Source organism: Myotis yumanensis, unplaced genomic scaffold (genome assembly GCF_028538775.1).
Source record: "Myotis yumanensis isolate MYYU_CA2020_CCGP unplaced genomic scaffold, mMyoYum1.0.hap1 SCAF_2, whole genome shotgun sequence".
In the NCBI taxonomy this organism is placed as follows: domain Eukaryota; kingdom Metazoa; phylum Chordata; class Mammalia; order Chiroptera; family Vespertilionidae; genus Myotis; species Myotis yumanensis.
The window spans coordinates 20,868,533-20,889,978 of record NW_027223753.1 but is presented as its reverse complement, the minus strand read 5'-3'; the positions used below and the strand labels follow the sequence as shown (position 1 = coordinate 20,889,978).

Here is a 21,446-nt window from a genome sequence, read left to right as displayed (position 1 = left end):
CATTTTGCTTTTCCAATTGGGTGTTTTTTGTCGAATCTTTGGTTTGATTATTGTACTCCTCTGGTCTGCTATTGGGTATAATATTCTTTATTTCAGTCCGTGTATGCTTACTTTCTAATTTCTTTATCGTAGCATCGAGGGTCTCATTATTTTTCGTGAGGCTCTGCACAAATTTATGGCAAGCCCTCAAAATTGCGATTCTTAGCTCCATATCCTCCATTTCTGTCATGTTTTTTTGTCTCCGCATCTTTTATGCTTTCTTGGTGCACCCCCTTGTGGTCTCTGTGCGCAGTCTTGTTCTAGCCAAGCCTTAATTGTTGTAGTTAACACTAGAGGGATTTGACCCCCAGGCCGACTGGCTATAGGAATCAGCTGTATGGAAAATGTCTGCCTTCTGGGGAGGCGCTAATCCAGCCTTTGCCTGAGGCGATCGGCAAATGGCTGTGCGCAGGTTTTGGGCGGGGCGGGATCAACAGGGCGGGCGGAGGGAGCAGTTATGGCCACGCTCAGTCCCGTTCCCAGAGGCTCTGCTTCTCAGAACCCCGGCAGCCGCTGCAAACTTCGGAGAGAAAGCTGCCCTCAGGTTCCAACTGATGCCGGATAATCCCGCTTCTCCCGTTTGAGTCTGGGTCCCTAGAGACTCGCCCGGATCTGGAGCCCAGAGTCTGAGACTCACTCCCGACAGAAAACGACAACCGCGCCCTCAGCCACCAGCCCGCTTTGCGCGCGCACCTCGGTACCTTTGTATTTTCCACACTGCGCCGCCTCTGAGCCTCGATTTGCTGTTCTCTTTCCTTCTAGTTGTAGAGTCTCTCTTCAGCCAGCCTTCTTGTGGTTCTGGGTGATGTCCGTTCAGTCTTTTAGTTGTATTTTTGAAATGGTTGTTTGCGGCAGCGGTCTCCGGTGTTTACCTACGCCGCCATCTTGCCCAACTCTCCCCAAGTCTTTTCTAAACAGTCAGGAGCCAAAGCGAAGGCAGGGCTCCCAGCTGCCAGATGGTAGGTAGAAGGGCACTAGACTAGACTTGGTACGGTGCCCACCCCCGGCCCTCCTGGCTGGCGAGGGCAATTCCCCGGGGAAGGGGTTCAGAGCATGGAGCAGCCAGGCAGACCAGAAATGCCTGCGGGGTGACACCTGAGGGGATGGCAAGGCCACTGATGGAGGCCCCTGCAGAGGGGGAGCCAGCCCGGGACACAGCGCTGGGAAGCCGGAGATGCCCACAGTGGCATCACACTGGCTGGTGGTAACCCTCACGTGGAGGTTCAGCCCCACACGTTGCAATGTGACAGCAGCACAGAAGCACTGTGAACTCTCTAAGGTCACACAGCAAAGCAGGCCTTCAGTGCAGACCCCCTGCTCCTCCAGCCCGAGATTCTCCCCACTGGCCTCCCTCTGTGACTCAGTGACTCTGCTGGATCACCAGGCAGGGAGCACAGAACCAACCAAGAAACAGCTCATAGGTGAGGGCAGTCAGGGCAGCAGCACTTTGAGGGAAGTCAGGTCCAGGTTCAAATCCAGCTCCATCACACACAAGCCATGACCTCATAGAGAAACAAGGCCAATAACTCCTGCTTACAAAATTATTGTACCCATTCATTCGATCAGCAAGTATTTATTAAGCTAGTCCTGGGGGTTATACCTAATGGAAAACTTTATTTTGTTCACCAGTATATGCCCAGTGCCTAAATTCGTGCCTGGTACATACCGTACGCTCAATAAACATTTGATGAATTGATGAATACATGAATGAAGTAAACCAACAACATAATTTTAGGTAGTGGGGACTGAGGACTGTGACAGGAAGGAGATGCCTTCAGGGGGCATCAGGGAGCACCTCTCCAAGGAAGGACCTTGGGACTGAGACTGAAGAAGGAGAAGGATGGGGGTGGGCACCAAATCCTAAACCTGAATTACAGACATTTGGCTCTGTGTTGGAGAAAAGTATCGAAGCCTAGAAACTGTGACGGGCTGAAGAAAATGCCCCAGGCTGTGGCTGAACTCCTTATTCTAAGGGTGTAGTGTCCTGCCAATCTATTTACACAAAATAAAAGATTAAGACTCAACTTTGCTAAAAAACAAACAAAACAAAAAGACAAAACAGAGAAAGCGAGAGAGAGAATATGCCAGCCAGTACAAGTACAGAGCTCTCTAGACAGGGCATCCATCAGCAACTATAAAGACCTTGAGGCAGGAGTGGTGGGCTTCCCCGAGCAGAAGCAGGGGTGGCTGGAACACAGTGAGCCAGGGAGAGAGTGGCAGGAGGTGAGAGGAGGGCAGGAGCCAGACCTGGTAGGGCCCCACAGGCCTTGGCAGAGCCTGAATTTTATTCAGAGACCAGGGAGGCTGGTCAGTAAAGATGAAGGTTAAGCTGGGTAATGACCCTGTTAAAAGAGATCCATCCCCCTGGCAACTCCAAAAGGTGTAGAAGAGGAAGTCTGTGAACTACACGGTGCTGCCCTCCCCTCCCCACACCCACACTTACCCGAGGACATCCCTCTCACATAGCATCCTTCTCTCTGAGTTCCTCGGGACTTAAGAACTGGCAGTGGCTCCGTGCTCCAAGACCCTCTGTGGCCCCTTCCCCCTTTGCTGCCCCACCTCTCACAGAGCACTCAAGCAGGTGGTTGAGCCCTTGCTCTCTGGAAAACAAAACTTCTGTGGAGCTGGACAGTATATATGCACAAATCATTGCAATCTAAACAACCCCCATTTTACAGATGAGGAAATGGAGGCCAGAGAGGGCAAGGTAGCTTTTGCACTCAGGACAACTTGAATCCAAAAGCCATGCTCTGTCCGCTGAGTCAGCTACAAACCTGATCTCCCTCTGCAGAAGGGCTGAGGGACCCCATCACCATAAATTTGAGGTTTCTTGACCATTTACTTCCCTCTTCCCTCTCTCTTAGGCCAGACCCATCCACCCCTCCTAGTATTAGTCCCACTCGACCAGAAAAGAGCAGTAGACCAACACTTGCAGGGTGATAAATTCATGCCAGGCACCATGCCAGGTGCTGGTGGAAGGCAAACAGTCTCTGCCCGCATGGATCTTACTACAACATCAGTCCTTGGAGGCCGGTACGCTCCTGGTAACTGACCATAGACCTGTGAGGCTCAGGGAGCTAGGTGACTTCCCAAGCTCTGGCTGGCTCCAAAACTGGAGCCTTTAACCATGCAGGACACAGTCATCCTCACCTTCCTCCTAACCAGGGAAAGCAAAGGCTGAGCTCCTACTGTCAGGGATGGGGCACATCAGTTCCTCAAGGTCCCAGGCCCAAGGCTGAGAGTCAGGGCCATCGCTGCAAATTCCCCAGCCAGACCCAAGGCTCTCACTCTTGATAACGCCTGGTTGCCCAGCAACACCCCTCCCTTCACCCGCCCACAGCATGGCCAGAGCCTGAGGCCTCTCGGAGCCACCCCAGACACAGGTCTACACACCAGTGGCTTGCGAGGGGAGGGGCTCAGCAACCTGAATCTCAGGTGAAGGACAGGTACCTCACCAAGAAATCCAGGCCCAGAGAGTGGAAGGACCTCTGCCAAGGGCACATCTAAAAGTCCGTGTTCTAGGACCTTCTGCTCTAGGAGTCCAGAGGTACAGCCTAAACCTCCCTTCACCCTCCACCTGCTTGAAGGAGGGAGGCTTCCAGGATGTGAGAAGACACCTTGCCCCTGGCCACGCCCCCCTCGCCCCCCCTTCCCAACACAGGGCACACCAGGAAGCAGACAAGCAAGTTCTAGAGCTCTGATCCGGTCTACCAGCAGAGGTAGGCGGACACACACCTCCAAAATGTCCACTGGGGCCAAACCCACAGGTGGGTGCTCTCAGGACTCCATCCACAAAGCACACGGAAGCCACCTAGTCCATGTCCTCTTCATACATGAGCTGGATGCAGACTCACACGGCCCTGCCAGCTGGCTGTGTGCATGAAGGTAGGTGGGTGTACCCACCACTCTGGGGCTTTCCCGATCCTGGAGACAGGAAGAAATGGGGGAGGAAGGCCCAGCCCTCAAGGCCACATGAACATTGTGCGCATGTGTACTCACTGTCCTGGCAACATCCTCCATGGGGTGAGGCCTCAACCTGCCCCATTCCAGAGCAAGGGGCGGGGGTGATGGCACACCCACAGGCAAGCAGGCCTGACTCAGGGGAGAGGAATGAGGGGGGCGGGCACAGCTGCCCAGGTGGCCTCGCTCAGGAGCTGGAACCCTCCATGGCCTGACCTTGTCCTCCTTCACCACCCTCCCTCCACATTCTGACTGTGCCGCTGGCCAGCCCAGGAGCCAGGATTCAGGGTGAGAGGCTCTAAGTCTCAACCCCGGCTGTACGAGTGGACAAACCAAGGCCCATGGGACGGGCCTTCCCATGAGAACAGAACCCAAGCACATGTAGATTTTGTTTTCTTAGAGCAGCGGTTCTCAACCTGTGGGTCGCGACCCCTCTGGCGGTGGAACGACCCTTTCACAGGGGGCGCCTAAGACCATCCTGCATATCAGATATTTACATTACGATTCGTAACAGTAGCAACATTACAGGTATGAAGCAGCAACGAAAATAATTTTATGGTTGGGTCACAACATGAGGAACTGTATTTAAAGGGCCAGAAGGTTGAGAACCACTGTCTTAGAGGCAAGACAAAGAGAAGTGAACGTAACCAATGTTTCAGGTGGAGGCACTTTTACAATTCTCAAGACACTTTCTCTTCTACAGCTTTGTACAGCTAACAAGAAACCTGAAAGGTACCTGTGACATTCCCTTCTTACAAATGAGCAAGAGGCGGCACCAGGGAAAGTGACTTGCTCAAGGTCACCCAACCAGGAAGTGGCCCAGCGCACATTCCAACCTGGGTCTCACTCCAAAGGCCTTAGCAGTCCTAAGTCTAAGGGAGTTGGGTCGGGGTCCCAGCCTGAGTCCCTACCCAAAGCGGGGGAGCTCTGCACCTACCTCTGCAGAAGGGGAATCCCCCTCCTTCCTTCCCTCAGTGGGAAGCCCCACCCAGCGGGGGCAGAGCTGACAGGCCGGTTCTACGGTAAATATTGGGGGGCAGGGAGTGCCCCAACAGGGAGGGAGCGATCCCATCCCACAGACGCCTAGGGGAACGGCAGCAGTGCAGGGAGGAATTAGCTACAATAATATTAATAAATGTCATAATGAGTTTCCAGGTCAGTATCTGCTCCCAACAATGATATAATAATCTCTTTGGGCCAGGAGCAATTCTGACTTTCCAAAGCTCTTTCCTTTGTTGCTTCAAGGCATGATTATCCCCATATAATTGCTGGAGAGGCCTATATTCAGCCACCATGAAGTCAGGAGAAGGAACGGCTGGGGGTCCTGAGATCTGGATTCCAGGCTGAGGACAAATGAATCAGTCTCCCTGGGCCTCAGTCTGCTCATCTGTAAACTGGGACTAACCCGCTTCGCATAGTGTCTGGGAAAGTGAAAGCCATGCAACCAAGCGTAAACACAAAATGTCATTCGAGGGAGCCTCTGCCTCTCAGAGTATGGAGTAAAGGGCCTTCTCGGGCCCCTCTGCCTTTCCACTTACAACACAAAGACAATAAACTAGCAATTACAGAGCCAATTAACTGAGACACACATGGTCTCGCTCGATCTCCCTCATCATACAGTGGCACTCCCCGAGAGTCAGTGACTTGCCCAAGGTCACAAAACCAGTAATGGCAGAGTCAGGATGTGAGCCCTCTGACCAGAGGACAAATCATGTTCTCATGCCACCAGAGGCCTCCTCTCCCACCCACTTCCAGACCTCTCTTGAAATCTCAAGTGGAGTTAAGGACCATTAAGATAAGGTCTGATAAGGGACACTTAACACAAGCTCCCTATCCGCTCCTCAGTGACTTGGCCCTATCTGGCAGACCTGACGCCCCTGTTTGGGAGGGAAGGGAATTGGAGCCCAGACCAGATATCCCCCTGCTCTGGGAGTGAGGAGTTCTAGGTTTGAACTCTCACTGCCCCTCAGCTGCAGCATGATCCTGAGCCAGGCACTGCCCTTTTCTGGGCCTCGGTTTCTTCATCTGTGAGGTGGGAGGGTGGGAGAAATACTCTCTAAAGAGCCCGCAGTATGTACAACTCTGTTCCTAGAAGGCCGGCAGTGGTCCCTCGCTCTGAGTCAGCACCCAGGGCAGCAAGGGGGTTCAGCTCATCTCAGACCCTCAGACCAGAGAGGGAAGCCCAGGGCTCCCACATGCAAGTTCAGACGTACAGTTAGTCCTGTCTCTCCCCTCCACTGGAAAGGAGCTGTGGGATCTACCAAACACCCCTGGTGCCCGAGGTCCAGAGGCAAGGGCAGAGATGAAAAGACTTTCAGGCGGTCTGACTCCACCAAAGACGTGGTCATTCCCTCAATCTCCTCATCTACGAGGCAGGAATGAGAAACCCTACCAAGAGGAGGTCCAAGTGGAAACCTCACAGAGCAATGCACTGGAAAAGGAGGGTAGTGGGAAAGGGGGAAGCTCCCTGAGCTCTCAATTCCATTCCTCCACCAATCCCCCAAACCGTCCAGGACCAATTGCCCAGCGATCTGGGGAAGTGAGGAGAGGGTTGGGCTGGACAATCCCAGCAGTACGGAGGCCTCTTCCCTCCGTCCTCACTCTCACTCTTCTCCATGGTCCAAGGGCCTTTGATCCATGGAAGGAACCCTTCGTGGATTCTCAGTTTTCCCTCCCACTTTCCACCTGCCCTGCTGAGCCCTAAGGGCTTCCATGTTTAGTCCTTAACCTCCTCTCCTCCCTTTCAGGGCTTTCTCCACATGTGTTCTTCGGAATCCAAATCCCCCAGAACCTCAGGCTCTCTTTACCCAGAGGACAAGCAGACGCCCCAATCCTAAGAGGAAACCCATCTATCTCAAACCGGATTAAGGGCACAGGCTTTGGGATCTGACAGGCTTGGAATCATGATTCAGCTACGTCCTTGCTAAGTAGCCTTGAGCAAGTGCCTTCACTTCTCTGAGCTCCATCTTCCTCATCTGTAAAGTGGGCAGAATAGTAACTTCTAGCACGTAAGACTGTTGGAAGACAGATGAGTTGATACAAAGAGTTTAGCATTGGGCCTCATTCTTACCTCTGCATTATCTCTGTTACCATCCTCCCACCAAGCAGCATCAAGCTCAGAGCCTTTACAGCCCTCTCTGGGCCTTACTCCCAACATCTGATTAATCCCAGGTCCTAGCACTTCTGTCACCTCCTCCACAGCGTCTCTGCTGCTGCCACTCCTCTCTACTCCCACAGCCCCCACCCTTCCCTAACCCTCACCTCATCACCTCTCCCCTGGATTACTGCAACAGCCTCCTGACTACTCTGAGCTTCCACTCTCACCACCCCACCCGCCAACCTGTCCTGCCTTGCACCTGCCCGCACCCAGAGCCATCTTCCCAACACATCACTTTCATAGGCTCCTCCCTTGCTCAAACACCTTCACTGGCTCCCTTTGGCCTATGACTCCAGCCCTCTCAGCTTGCCTTCCCTTCTTTCCCTCATCCTCTCACAGATTGATCAAATGATAAGTACTCAAGTCCCAGTTCCATACCTGGGGCTGCGATAGTAGAGGCTGAGGCTAGGGAGGTCTTGGAATCCTCAACACAAGTAAAACCAAAGGGACTGAAGTTTGCATTCACAACGGAACTTCTCCCAGGCAAGAGCCTCTACTTTTTCTCTCCAACCTCCATGCTCAGTCTCAACTCCAGGCCTTTGCTCACAACCGTACCCCAGAGATGAAATGTACCTCTCATTTAATCAACAATTCGGGACTAATTCCAACCTTGCAGATACTTCAAAGACCAAATTAAGACCATCTCCCTCGTTTCTAAAACGGACCCCAACCCAAAAGCCTTTTGATATGTGACCTAGAGTATGTCCCAGCCTCCACTTACTTCTGTGTTGCCTTGCCATTGCGTTTGTTTTGTACACCTGGAAGCCTGGCTGGCTTTTGAGCTACAGCAGGAACTCGAAGAGCACAAGGGCTGCTAAAAGCCCCTGGCCTCTTCCTTCAGGGCCAGCGGGCAGGAGACTGTAAACACAGCCCTCCTAATCTCTCTCTCCCCACCACAAATGGTCACAAGTCTGGACCCACAGTTGGTCCTCAGGAAACCATCAGTTGAGTGGCCATGGGAGGGCAGATGAAGAGCCCCAGCCCAGCCCCACCCCCTCAATGCCCATCTCAGAGGAGAGACAGGTGGGCAGAGCCTGGATTTCAGCATTGCTCGGACAGGGAGTCTACTGGAAAGTCCTGGAGTCTCTCATCAACACACCTTCTGAGGAATCCTTAGAGAGCCTACCAGGACTTAACCCTTTTCCTACTGTTATTTTGATGATCAGGATTAATCTCCAAACCACAGCAAGCAAATGAACTCGGATAAGCCCACCCTCTCCCCTCTCTAAACCTCAGTCTCTTTATCCATGAAATGGCTAACCACACTGTAAGGGTCCCAAGGAGTCACCTAAGCTAAGCCCCCCCTAATTTCTAAGAAAGACACCCTGCCATTGGAGTCAGGTAGTTGCAGAGAAGTGAAAGCAATCTGCTCAAGGTCACAGGAGCCCATACCAGAACCACACTGAGAACCCAGACCCCCAAATTCCCAGCCCAGAGGAATGAGATCATCTCATTCAGCATTTTCTAGGAATGTGGGCCATCCTGGGAAGCCATGGGTGGATTCTCCCACCACAGCAAAGGGGGGCCCCCACCCCACCTCCTCCGTGATTCTCTCACTTCCAAAGACCAGCTGATACCTGCCTCTGTTGGAGACCCTTTACCTTGGGGGGGTGGGGGGAGGGGGGTTTGAATCCCACCCCAGCCCCATCTCTGGATTCACCAGGTGGGGGAACTAGGCACCCTCGACAGTCCCTCCTCCAGCACCCCTTGGGATTCTGAGGGATACCCCGAACTGCCGCACCCGCTGGGGGAGACCAGGAATCCCCTTTCCCAGCTCTGGGGTGGGAAGCCTTCCCATTCTTCCCTCCTCCCCCCCCCCCCCCGCCCCCCCAGGCTGGAATGTGACCCGCGGAGGGATCCCGCAGCACGCCGGGAAAGGATGTGTTCCAGCTGGGTGGCTGCACTGAAAGGGGGAGATGCGGCAGCGACCACAGGGACCACGGGGGGTGGGGGGTGGGGGGGCGCAGGGCCTGAAAGGCTGCGGCGGAGCGAGTGGGGGTGGGGAGGGAGCCCAGAGAACCAGAACCAGAACCAGTCTGACTCCCGATCGCGCCAGATGGAGGTGGCCCTGAGCCTCCAGCCCCTGCTTCCTGCTTCTCTCCTTCACCTTTGTCTCCCCTCCCTCCCGCAAACTTTCAGCCTGTTGGGGGCTAAAGCCTGAGAAACAAGTGTGTGTGTGTGTGTGTGTGTGTGTGTACATGCCTTAGGCCGTCTGTAACCCTGAGTGTGAGTCTGGTTGGTTGTGCAGTTCTGAACCTGTGGGTACCTCTGTGCACCTAACACGTTGGACAACTGTACCTACATGACTAATGTGTGTGGACGGCTGTGTCTGAATCTGTGATGTGATGTAGTTCGTGTGACCGTGTAAATCATGTGCATAGACATATGTGTCTGTCTCAGGATCTGTGCGTCCTGCAGCCATGGTGTGGGTGTAAATGTGTATGTGATTTGGGGTCTGTGTGTCCATACATCTGAGTGTTGTGTGTGGCTGTAAACTGTGAACATGTACATGTGCCTGCCCGTGGGTACTGCATGTGTCTGTGTGTGCATGTGAGGAGTCGGTCTCTGCGGGGAATGCCCGGCCCCACACTCACACGCGCCCAGCCCCGGGAGGGGGCAGCAGCGGTGGCGGCCGCTGCGGCAGGCAGACCCTGCTCCCGCCTGCCCCGCCCCCACCCCAGCCCCTACCTGCGGGCCGCTTCCCCGACCGCCCGAACCGCCAGAAGCTGCGGGCCCGGGGGCCGCTGGGGGCCTTCCTCTTGTGGTGTGAGTTGCCCATGGCGGGCGCAGGAGCCGGCGCGGGAACCCAAGCACAGCCCAACCAGCCGGGCCACCGGGCCCGCAGCCCCGGGAGGCAGGCAGAGACTCGCGGGCGGCCACCGCAGGCGCCCCCAGCCCCAGCTCGGCCACGCCCCCGGGCTCTGCGGCCAATGGCTGGGCCGGGGGCGGGCAGGCGGAGGGGTGGGGCCTGGCTCGCGTCCCGTAGGCTCCGCCCCCCGGACCTGGGAGACCAGCTGAGCCGCCCCGCCCGGAATGCTCCCCGGAAAGGCAGGGCCTGTCCAGGTGAGGCGGGCAGGTAGCTAGCTCTCCCAGCCCAGGGGCCGCCAATCTGAGGACTGCAGTGGAATGGAGGTAACTGGGCACCAGGATCCAGACAGGCGGGTTCCGGAGCCCTCCTGCTGTTGAGGCCCCCACTAAACACTACGCTGTGAGGGTCACGTGTCTGTGTGTGCATCTCCTGTCTCTGTGCCTGCGGTACAAATGTATCAATCTGACTGTATTTCTGTAATAATGGTGTTCCAAATAATAGCAGTGTGTACAGGCACTGTGTAACCGCTTCCATGCATTACTTCATTCATCCACAAAACAATTAGGTGAGGTAGGTACTTCTATCATCCTCATTTTACAGATGGGGAAATTGAGGTTCCATGAAGCCAACTGACTAGTCCAAAGTTAAACAGCATTAAGCTACAGAGCTAGGGTTCAAACCCAAACTGACTCCAATGCCCACTGCTCCGTGCTACCACTCCTCCAGCTTATCTATGCCCCTGAATGACCTGGAAGAAGGGCATGTAATTGGGCATTTGTAACTGTGCTTGAATGTGGCTATCTAGTTGTGTACCTGTGTATACATCAGTGACCCTGAATATATGGTTCCCTCCTTATGTAATCATCTGCGTGTAACTGTGTGCCCATATCCATATCATTTAGTCTGTTTTCACATGCCTGGATGTGTATTTCTGTGTATCTGCCTATGTAACTGTGACTGTCTCTCTCGAGGTGGCCGGATATCACTGGCTTTATGCATTTGAGTGGGTAACAACCTGCCTGTGTGCATGTAAGTGTAAATTTGTTTATCTACAAATTGTGTAATTGCACGTGCTTTTGTGTATAGGTATGATTGTACAATTATGTTATATTGAGCGTATGCCCATATCTACATGTGTGTAAGTTTAAGTAATGGCGAGTATAGTAGATAGACATATATAAAGCCAGCCATGTCTGTGTATCTGTGGAGCTGTGTGCCCCTCATCACCTCCCTTTATACAAGTCTTTGTTTTTCGACCCCAGGCCAAACCTCACCTCTTCGGAAAGCCTTCCTGGCTGCCAGGCTGCCCCCGTCTCTGTGTCCTCCTGAGTACCCTTGTGCCCAGGGACCTTCCAGAGCCCCACAGCCTGGAAATAACTCTCCTTTACTATCACTCTGCTCTGTCTCTCCAACTAGGGGCAGCGTGGTGTAGCAGAGAGAATGCTGGGCTGGGAGTCCAGAGCCCTCAGTTCTAATCCCTACATGGCTCATCCTTTCTGCCACCTAGGCCAGTGGTCGGCAAACCGCGGCTCCAGAGCCACATGCGGCTCTTTGGCCCCGTGGCATGGGCCACGAAGTTTCAATCGCACTGTACGTGCGCGCCCGCACGTGGTATTTTGTGGAAGAGCCACACTCAAGGGGCCAGATTGCCGACCACTGGCCTAGGCAAAACCCGCCACTACACCATGCTGCCTCTTATGCCCAGTGACTCCAGAACACCCTGTCTCCGCAAAATGGGAGAGTCAAAGCTGTTCTCCCCCACTCGCTGATGCCCATCTCTTGCTAAGAGTCTGAGGCTGCCAACAGTGCAGTCTCTGAGGGGCTGGATTTTATTCCTCCACCCAGAAAATACTCATTGAGCACACACTATATACCAAACTGTATACACAAGGCTCCCTGCTTTGTACAAAGAAGAGAGTCCTAGTGTCAGAGATCTCCTAGCCCAATTCCATTACTTTACAGATGGGGAAACAGAGCCCCATACGGGGAAAGGTGGTGTAGGGGAGCAGAAAGAACACTTAAGGGTAACATACAAGCCCTAACCGGTTTGGCTCAGTGGATACAGCGTCGGCCTGCGGACTCAAGGGTCCCAGGTTCGATTCCGGTCAAGGGCATGTACCTTGGTTGTGGGCACACACTCAGTAGGAAGTGTGCAGGAGGCAGCTGATCAATGTTTCTCTCTCTATCCCTCTCCCTTCCTCTCTGTAAAAAAATCAATAAAATATATATATTTTTAAAAAGGGTAACGTACAAATCCCTCAGCATGAATCGAGTGAGGACAGGAGGCCATGCAGGAGCTGCCCCTGCCCACCAGTTCAACCTCATCTCCAACCACACCCCTCTCATTTCAGAATTTCAGCTACACAAAACTGCTTGCCACTCTCCAGTACACACCTCCAGACCTTCACACATGCTCCTTCCGCTTCCACCTTTGCCTGGGAGATTCCTTGTCATCCTTAAGGCCTGCGCCATAGTTTACTCCTCCATGAAGTTTTCCTTGCATGCCCTACTCCCACAGGCATTAGTGCTGCCTGCTGATATAGACCCCCAGCAGTTGTCTCAACCAGAAAACAAATTTCTCAAGGGCAGTGATGGTCTCATTTCTCTTAGTAACCGCAGGCTCGGTCGACACAGTAGGTATGCCATTCGTGTTGAGCAGAAACTGGGGGAGGTGCAGATGGTTGGGCTTGCATACTGGTGGAGGTGTAGCCTTTGCTACAAAGGCTGTGCTTGCTCCAGGATCCTAGAGGAAGAGTCCTGCCCATAGCCATGAGCTTGGGAGAGCTTGGGGTAGGCCTGGTGGGAAGAAGTAGGTAGTATGGGAGGCAAATGCACTCCTGGAAATGAACTCCTGGAAACACAACATTGAGCCTGAGTGCCTCATGACCCTCTTGGAAAAGGGTGATGAAGGCCTCACCTGGAGGAGAGGGTGTCCTAAGCACCCAGGAGACCCTACATGGAGCAGACCCCACCAGTAGCCTCCTGGGAATCATGCATTTTGCCAGAAGATTTGAGGTTTAAACCCTTTGCAAGTGATTTTCAACCCTTTTCATCTCATGGCCCACATAAACTAATTACTAAAATTCTGCAGCACACCATGCCAAGCACAGAGCCGGGCACCCTGTGAGTGGAGCTGACAGCCTTTGATGAACCGGTCCCTGAGGACAGTGGACACAGTGGAATGTAATAACTGGGGAGGTGGACAGAGATGTCCCCCTCCCGCCCGAGGAATGTTTCCACCTGCTTCCTTCCCCGAGTGAGCCGAAGGGCTAGAGGTGACCATAGGGTCTATATGGCAGGTAGAAGTGTTTATACCTGCTCTCCCCACCCACCACGTTCTCTGTGGCCCACATAATAGACAATGCCTCTTCTCATTAGTTTCAGCGGCATGTGACAGGCCAGGCGCAGCTGAGCCGGCTCCCAGGGTTTGGGGAGAGGGGGATTTCCAAGGGGCAGGTGGTGAGGGGAGGCTCCTGCTCAGCCCTCTGCTGAAAACAGAGTGTAGATTTTTCTGGCCACAGGATTAGCCACCCCAGCTCAGCAAACCTTGCTGGCCGTCTAGCTTCAGGGGCCAGGGGAAGAGAATATGGGGGGGGGGGGGGGGGCTGCCTGAGGGGATTTCCAGAAGAATGCTGGGATGTGTGCCGTGGATGCAGGCTCAGGGCCTCCACAAGGAGGGAGAGGCAGCTGGAACTGGAAGGTACCAGAAGGTGTCGGAGGTAGGGGTGGGGAAGGCAGCCTTCTTCGCCTCAGCTTCCTGCTCATCTCCTTCCACCCCTGCTAGAGGCACTTCTCTGGGATGGGATTTTCCGTCTGAAGTCTGAACTGGAATGGGAAAGCTGACAGGTGTGGGCTCCTGTTCCTCCTTTGGGCCTCAGCTGCCCACCTACATGTGCTCTGAGGGCTCCCTGTGACATCTCACGCCATCAATTCTGAGCGCCTAGGATCCAGAGATGCCCATAAACTGGGGACCCATATCAGGTCACCCACCTATCACCCAAAGCCACTTAGAGCCAGGCCCTGTGCTAAGCAGAGGGAGAAGACAGTCAACCCAGTTCCTGCGCTCAGGGTGTTTAGAACAGTGAGGTGTGGTGATTTCTGTACCCCATAGGACCCAGACAGTCAGCCGGTCCCAGTCCCCAGCGGGTGCCTTGCCTGACCCCAGCGCTGCAAATCCCTCTACCCCAGCTTCTCCTCATCCTTCGATTTTAGTTCACGTGTCACCTCCTCAGAGAAGCCGTCTCTGCTTTCTCTCTGAGATCATTATGCTCCTTCTTTTGTCACATTTTTTACCCTTAATTGCCTCCTTGACCCTGGTTCCTGCTCCTCTCAAATTGTGAGGACTGGGACCTTGTCTCTCTTTCATCCCAAGACAGTGGCACACAGTAAGTCCTTATATGTAATATTAAATCATTAATGAGTATTTGTGAAATACCCCAGTGAGGCTCCCTCTCCCATCTGGACCCAAGACAGACAATGCCCATCCCTTCACAGGGGCCTGGAGGAGATGAACCCAGACTCCTCTATGGAAGTCACTCCCCCAGTGGATGATACACAGACCCCTTCCTCAACAGGGAGACGTGGCATTATTACACTGCACTCTCCTCACCCACCTTTCAGTGACATCCAAGCCACTGGGTCCCCATGACTTGTCCATGACCAAAGGTAGGCTCTCCCTTCCTGGACATAGTTCCCGCCCCCGTACCCCCAGCGCCTACCAGCTTGCTCCTTCAGCCCATTCTCAAACTCACAGAATTCTAGAACTAGAAAGGATCTCAGAGGCTATACTAGCAAAGCCCTATCTTTCTCAAGACAGGGCATGTCTGGACTAGAGCGAGGCAGGACTTACCCCAGGTCATACAGCAGAGCAGAATTCAACCTCGGGGATCTTCCCACAACCCCACACCAAGGGCAGTTCTCCCTGAATGAGTGGCCAGAGTGCTTCGGGTTAAATCTGCTGGGCCTGGCAGGATGGCTCCTGAATTCTCACTATCAGTAGAGAAGCCCTTCACACTCCCACCCCCCAGCCACTGCCCATTCCCCAAGAGAAATCTTCAGGAGGGCGACAAATTCCTTTCCCCAAAGTTGGTCCTATCTAAGACTCTACAATGACTCTGCAACTCCTCTGCAGAGTCAGACACACATCCAACCTCACGTTGCTTTGTTAGGAGAGTGTGGCATCTGGTAGCAGACTGAGTGCTTCTGTCACTGCCCTGCTGTGAACATCACTTCCACACGGGTGTCTTGGCCTGTCTTGGCCCAGATATTCACATTACCCTGAACAATGCTTAACACTATCTAGTAAAGAATATGTCTTTTCAAATGAATGAGGCCGAGTGACCTTGATCAACTTACTTTTCCCCTCTGGGCCCATTTCCCCACGTATAAATGGTGATAAATGCCTATCTCCCAGGGAACACATTCATGAAAATGCCTGGCCAGGGTCTGGCACATAGAACCTTCTCTTCAAATCAGCCAGCACCCTGCCCTTCTTCCACACCCTGCTCGCCTCCTCCAGAAAGCCTCCCCTGATTAATGGGCTCCCATCCTGGCATCCGGCCCAGAAACACTTCCTCCCCACACTGGTCTCGAGATCAGATGACATTTCTGGAAAATATGGATTCATGTTTGTTTACCTTTTCTTACGCCTGCCTCCTGGACAAAGGTGAGACTCCACGTCTGCGGATCCCCCCTCAGTAATCTCCATCACCACGGGTATGCAAGGTGTAACCAAGTGAGTTGTTTTCCAAACATGGGCCAGGATGAACTTAGCTAATGCCAAGTCCTCAGCATCACAACCCCAGAAACCTGCCACTGTCTCGACCATGCTGCCCAGTTCACAAAGCACTTGCATGTCTGTTATCTAGTTTGATCCTTGAAACAGCCCTGTAAAGCCAGGATTTATTATCTCTATTTTACAGATAAGGAAACTGAGGCTTGGGGAGTAGTTAATAACCTCCCTGTGTCTCCCAGTCTCATGGCCCGAGGGGGCAGACCAAAAGGCAGCAGAGTTGTCCAAATAGGCCTCAGAGCTCATTCCCTCCAGACTGAGTCCTACATCAGTGGTCGCCAACAGATGGTCCGTGAGGTCCGAAAGGTTGGCGACCGCTGCCCTAGATCACAGGTGATTAAACTTATAAACACTATAATAGCAATCCTTGCATTTTTATGGTGACTTCACTTTTATATAATCTTCACATCGTCTCTTGTGAGAATCTTGGAGAGACAGAAAGGTCACAGACCCATCAAGGCAATGTCCCCTCTTTCCTGCAACAGCAATGGAATCAGTGAGGCCACAGAGAAGTTGCTTGTCACGGGACTTGCTAGCAGCCGAGCCAGAATTTGAATTCTCATTTGACTCTGATTCTCTTCCCACTCTATCAAGTTCCCTCACTTCTCTTTGGGCCTTTCCCCATCTGTAGAATGGGTTAGGTGAGAAGATCTTTAAAAGCCTTAACCACTGGTCCATGTCCTTGGGAGTGTTATGAAAACAGTACCAGTTTGGGAGACAGATGGTTTGAGTTCAAATCCCAGTTTAGGCCAGCAATTTTCAACCTTGTTCATCTCATGGCACACAAACTAATTACTAAAATTCTGCAGCACACCAAAAAGTATATTATATGTTTTGCTGGTCTAACAAAACATTATAATTCTGACTCATTCACATGGGATGACTATTGTGTTGGCTGTTTGTTTTGTTTTTAATATTTCTATTGATTTTTAGAGAGAGAGCAAGGAGAGGGAGAAAGAAAGAAACATTGATATGAGAGCCATGCCCCCCCGACCACCACCACCAAGGAGCTCGAAACTCAGGCACCTGCCCCAGTGCCCCACCAGGAATAGAACCCCACCCCCACCTCTCCGACTGACCGGGAGACCTGGAGTAGAACCAGCAACCCCTCTGTGCACTGGACAACACCCAACCGACCCCAATGGAGCCACACCGGCCAGGGCTGTTGTCATTTTTTTATTTGACAGACTAAGGGAAAAGAGGTCAGTCCCCTGACTACACAGTCAGGTATTGCATGTTTTAAAACATTCTTGCGGCACACTGGTTGAAAATCACTGGTTCAAGCCAATCACTCACTCACTGTCCCTGGCACATTCAGAAAAATCAATAAATGTCAGATTTCCTCTCTTTCCTTTAGAAGTTTGTGCAGGCCAGTGAGGGGAGTAAGGAGATTCTGGGAGACAGGTGCTCAAAAGTCTACTCCAAACTCAGTCTGTCCATTTTACAGTAGGGGACTCAGATGAAGGGAGCCAAGACCTGCATCTCTGGGTCCTTGGTTGAAAGAATGTGATAAGGGAGATAATGTCCTTCCCAGCAAAAGCCAGCCTCCCAGGAATTTTCTGTGTATCCCTCCTCCTCATCGCCATTTGGGTATTTTCCCCAGAAAGAGTTAAGCCTTCTTTGGGTTCCCCTTCTGGACCAGCAGTGCCAGTGGAGATTAGAGAGATCAGATTTATTTCTCTTAATAAACAGAAAAGAAGGAGAGCCAGGCAGGTGACAAGGAAACAATTGGAATAAAAGGAGGCCGGAGCAAAAAGGAGCAGGACTTCTACCAGCCGTACCTGGGGCCACCCCCAGACCTGGGAAACAACAGCCTGGGGCAGGGGAGGTGTTTCCTGCACGTGGGCTCAAATCAGGCTGACCTGCTGCCAGGACAGCCCAGTGCCACCTGATGCCAAAACACAAGGCAAGGGGAGGCCTGGCCTCTGACCCAATGACCTCTAACCCAGGCTGTTGGAGGAGGGACCTACAGGTCAGCTTTTCCAGCCTCTGCCTCTAGGCCGGTCTCCCTGAAAAGGGTCCACCACTAGCCTCCCGTGTCCAATCCTGAGAGTCTGACCACAATCCATCCTGTTGCACTCCCGATTCACAACCTCTTGAGTGAGACAGGGATGACTTCAGATGGAATCCCAGTGGGGCAGCCCTGGGACAAAGCCCAGGTCCTGCTGAGACTGCAGAGCATTTGGAAACACCCCACCCCTCGACACCCCCCCCCCCCTACACACACACACACCCCAAACCCTTCCTCAGAGCCTAGCCCAGCCAGCCCAGCCCCAGCACCCTGATATCTATTGGTGGCTGGGCTGCAGGGGGGCAGGGCCCTCATCCAAAAGGAAGATCAGGCCGGATGCAAGCACACAAGAGGCTTTTCACCCTCTTCCTGATCCCTAACGTGTCCTTTAGTTCTCCTCCAGAGGAGATGGTTAAAGGACACTGGGTGAGTAAACACGGGCAAATGGGATGGGCCGCGCACACCGCCATTTCACCTCGGCGCAGCGGCCAAACCGAGGTGAAGGTAGACTTCCAAGCGTGGCCAGCCCCAAGGGAGCCCCACCCTCTCGCAGAGACTCAGGTCCTCTCTCTCACATGAGGGAAGAACCAAGCAAGCGGACAACAGAAAAGTGACCCCCGCTGGGATGGGTCAGGCCAGGGGGAGCCCAGCGGCAGGAGTTAGCTGATGTCTTTTAAGCACCCACCCAGCCCAGGCGCAGCCTCGCGGTTGACTTGGGCCACAGTTTCCCCACCTGTAAGGACACATCCAAGAGCTCACCACCCGGAAGGTCAATGTTTGTGGTTTGGCACAGGTGAGTGGTGAGAGGGACCAGGTGGGGAAAGGTAACACTGTTAGCTTGTAAGAGCCTGAAGCATATGCTCCGTGACGGGTCTTTGGGGGGCTGGAAACCCAGGTCCACCCAGCCGGCGGAAACACTTTCTGAGGGTAGTTGATGTGCCAGACCCAGAGGGACCCCCACCAAAGCCACAGGGCCACTCGCCTCTCCTCCTGGCCCCAGGCCAGAGTCCATCTCTGACCCCCTGACTCAGCAGAGGGCAGGACCTGGGTGAGCCTGGAGGATGGGGGATGGCCTCATCCCCACCAGCCAGACTGCCTGCGCTTGGCGATTCAGCCGGGGATCCCTGCCCCAGCAGAGGGTCCTCCCGCGACCCCCCTAAAGTGGGGCAAGGCTGAGTCTGGGAAATGCTGAGGGGCGGCTCGGAATGGGGTTCCTGGGCTCAGCCCTGGGCCCTCCCTGCCCCGGCATCGGCGCCGCGGGGCTCACCCGCCGCCAGCAGCCGCGGACCCCCCGCGGAGACACCCGGGCTGCCACCTGGGCGCTGGCCCGCGCCCAGCCCAGGTGCCCGGCGCCTTACCTCGGCCTTTGCCCTTGGCCTTCCTGGCCTTGTCGTCCGCCTTCTTGGCCCGGGGGGCGGCCGGTTCGGCGCTCTCGGCCCCCGCCGCCTTCTTCTTGCGCCGCTTGCCCCGCAGCCAGTTGAAGGCGCGGCGGAGGCCGGAGCGGGACTTCTTCCTGCGCGCGGGGCTGCCGGGGCCCCCCGGCTCCTCGGCCGCAGGTGCGGCGGGGGGCGCGCGGGCCGCCATGGCGCGGAGCGGACCTGGCGGCGGGTCAGGCCCCCTGCGGCCGGGCGCCCATGCGGGAGACGCGCCCGGAGAAAAGTTTGGGCGGCGGAGGCCGAGCGAGCGAGGAGCGAGCGGGCGGCGGCGGCGGGAGGGGCCGGCCGGCGGCGGGCGGGGCGCGGGGACCGCCCGAGGGAAGGAGCCCGGGGAGGGAGCGGCCGCGGGGCGGGAGCGGCGCTGCCGGCTGCTCCTCCCCGCCGCCCGGCCCGCGGGGGTCGAGGCTGGAGGAGGGCGAGGTCGGGTGGCGAGGGACGGCGGCCCCAGCCCCCGGAGCGCGCGGACGGCCCGGGACCGAGAGGGCGGGGTCCGGGGCGGGTGGGAGGGGGCGGATCGGAGTTTCCGGGGCCGCGGAGGGGCGCTGGGGTCGCGGGAGGAAGGCGCCCGCGGTGGCTGGAGGATGGGGCTGCTCGGGGAAGGCGAGGAGACGGGCTGGGCTGGACCTGAGAGAGCGAGGTGTCCTGAGTTTGGTCTGGAAGGAGATGGGGGGCTCTGGAATTTTTCACCTGGACTCGGGGAATTCTAAGAATTCTTTCCAGGACCCGGACATGAAGACCGGGGACTCAGGAGCGCCCGAGGCCTGCGATGGGCCGTGGACAGACCTCTCCCGCGTGGCGATTAGAACTCGCCCCTCTGCCCCTTCCCCACCCTCCCCACACCTTCCGCAGTTCCCTGCAACCCTCCGTGGGGGGCTGGTGAGGGGAGTGAGGAGAGCAGTGCCTCAGTTTACCCGTGGGCTAGGCGGTGAGGCCCCAGGACACCCTGCCTGGCTCCGGGTTCCCCACTGAGACGCTCAGCACTGAGTAGGGCTGATCTGGGGCTTCATTAACTCGCAAGGGATAAAGTGCTTTGCGATCCCCTGTAGGTGAGAAGTGACCCAGGAAACCGATAGGGAGGAAAGCCTTTAAGAATCAGGAAAAGTGCCCGGTGGGCGTGGCTCAGTGGTTGAGCCTGGACCTATGACCCAGTACCTATGGACCTATGGTTCAGTTCCTGGTCAGGGCATATACCTGGCTGAGTGCTCCACCTCCATTGTGGGGCGTGCAGGAGGCAGCCACTCGGTGGTTCTCTCTCATCATTGATGTTTCTATCTCTCTCTCCCTCTCCCTTCCTCTCTGAAATAAAAAATATATTTAAAAAAAAACAATCATGAAAAGGCTGTGCCTCCAGCTCTTTATTATAGCTAACCAAGCTCTTCTATATCATTTAACCCCACAACAAGCTAGGAGGGAAGCAGGGCAGGGGGTGTTACCCCCGTCGTACAGCAGGGAAACTGAGGCCAGGAGGGGACAATGCTTGCCTGAGAGCACAAAAGGGGTCGGCAGCAGAGAAGACCAGCAATGTTGGCCTCCTCTGTGCCTGGTCCCCAGGGGCTGGAATCGCCCGAGGGGCCAGCCGTGGGTTCAGAGGTCTTGCACTCCCTCTCTGAGTCCCCAGAAAGGCATCATCATCACTCCGCCCCCTAGAGTTTGTCTTAGTCACCCAACTTGACCCTGGTCAGGTAGCTTTCTCCTGGTCCTGGTCTCCAGGAGGGCAAAGACCCATTTGTGTGGGGCACCCAGCCAGTCAGTCCTGGCATAATGTGAACAGCACTCACTATAATATTGTAGGATGATTAGAGTGTAGAGCGTGACCTCCTTCACCTGCTTTAGCCCCCTGAGTGTCCCCAGGGGCTCAGCTGTGGCAAACCTGGGCTATCACCGATACTCTCCCCACTGGGCGGGGGGGGGGGGGGGGGGGGCGCAGATCACTGTCTTTGCTGAGCCTCAGTTTCCCTAATAGCCATTCATTCTGATCCGACCCACAATCCCAGAGCACCCATTCTGGCTCAAGCACTGTCAGCACAGGAATCACGCTGGGCCCTGTCCTGGTGCTTTCTCCCAGCCCAACACTAGCCCTAAGGACCCTGCCTCTTGGTGTTACGGGCAGGGCTGAGGCTTGGAAAGAGAGCTGGGTGCGGGCCTTGGCCTGTTAGATAGCCTGGATGCATTGGGCCGGGAGGAGAGAGGAAGGCTCTTGGGAGGGGTGATGGGGAGAGGAATATTGGTTAGTCTTGCTCCCA

General features: G+C 54.8%; 1 protein-coding gene across 2 annotated transcripts in view; it reads right to left on the bottom strand.

Moving 5' to 3' along the window:
- NHSL3 (NHS like 3) overlaps positions 1–19,449 on the bottom strand; it is a 29,292-nt gene extending 9,843 nt beyond the window's left edge. The window contains exon 1 of one of the 2 annotated variants that reach the window (XM_070404650.1): positions 19,126–19,449. In XM_070404650.1, the coding sequence (XP_070260751.1) occupies positions 19,126–19,351 (226 nt within the window). In that variant the 5' untranslated portion in view covers positions 19,352–19,449. Of the gene's footprint in view, positions 1–9,844; positions 9,998–19,125 lie in introns of those variants that run through there. The other variant, XM_070404651.1, reaches the window with a different exon arrangement.
- Positions 19,450–21,446: the final 1,997 nt, after the last annotated feature.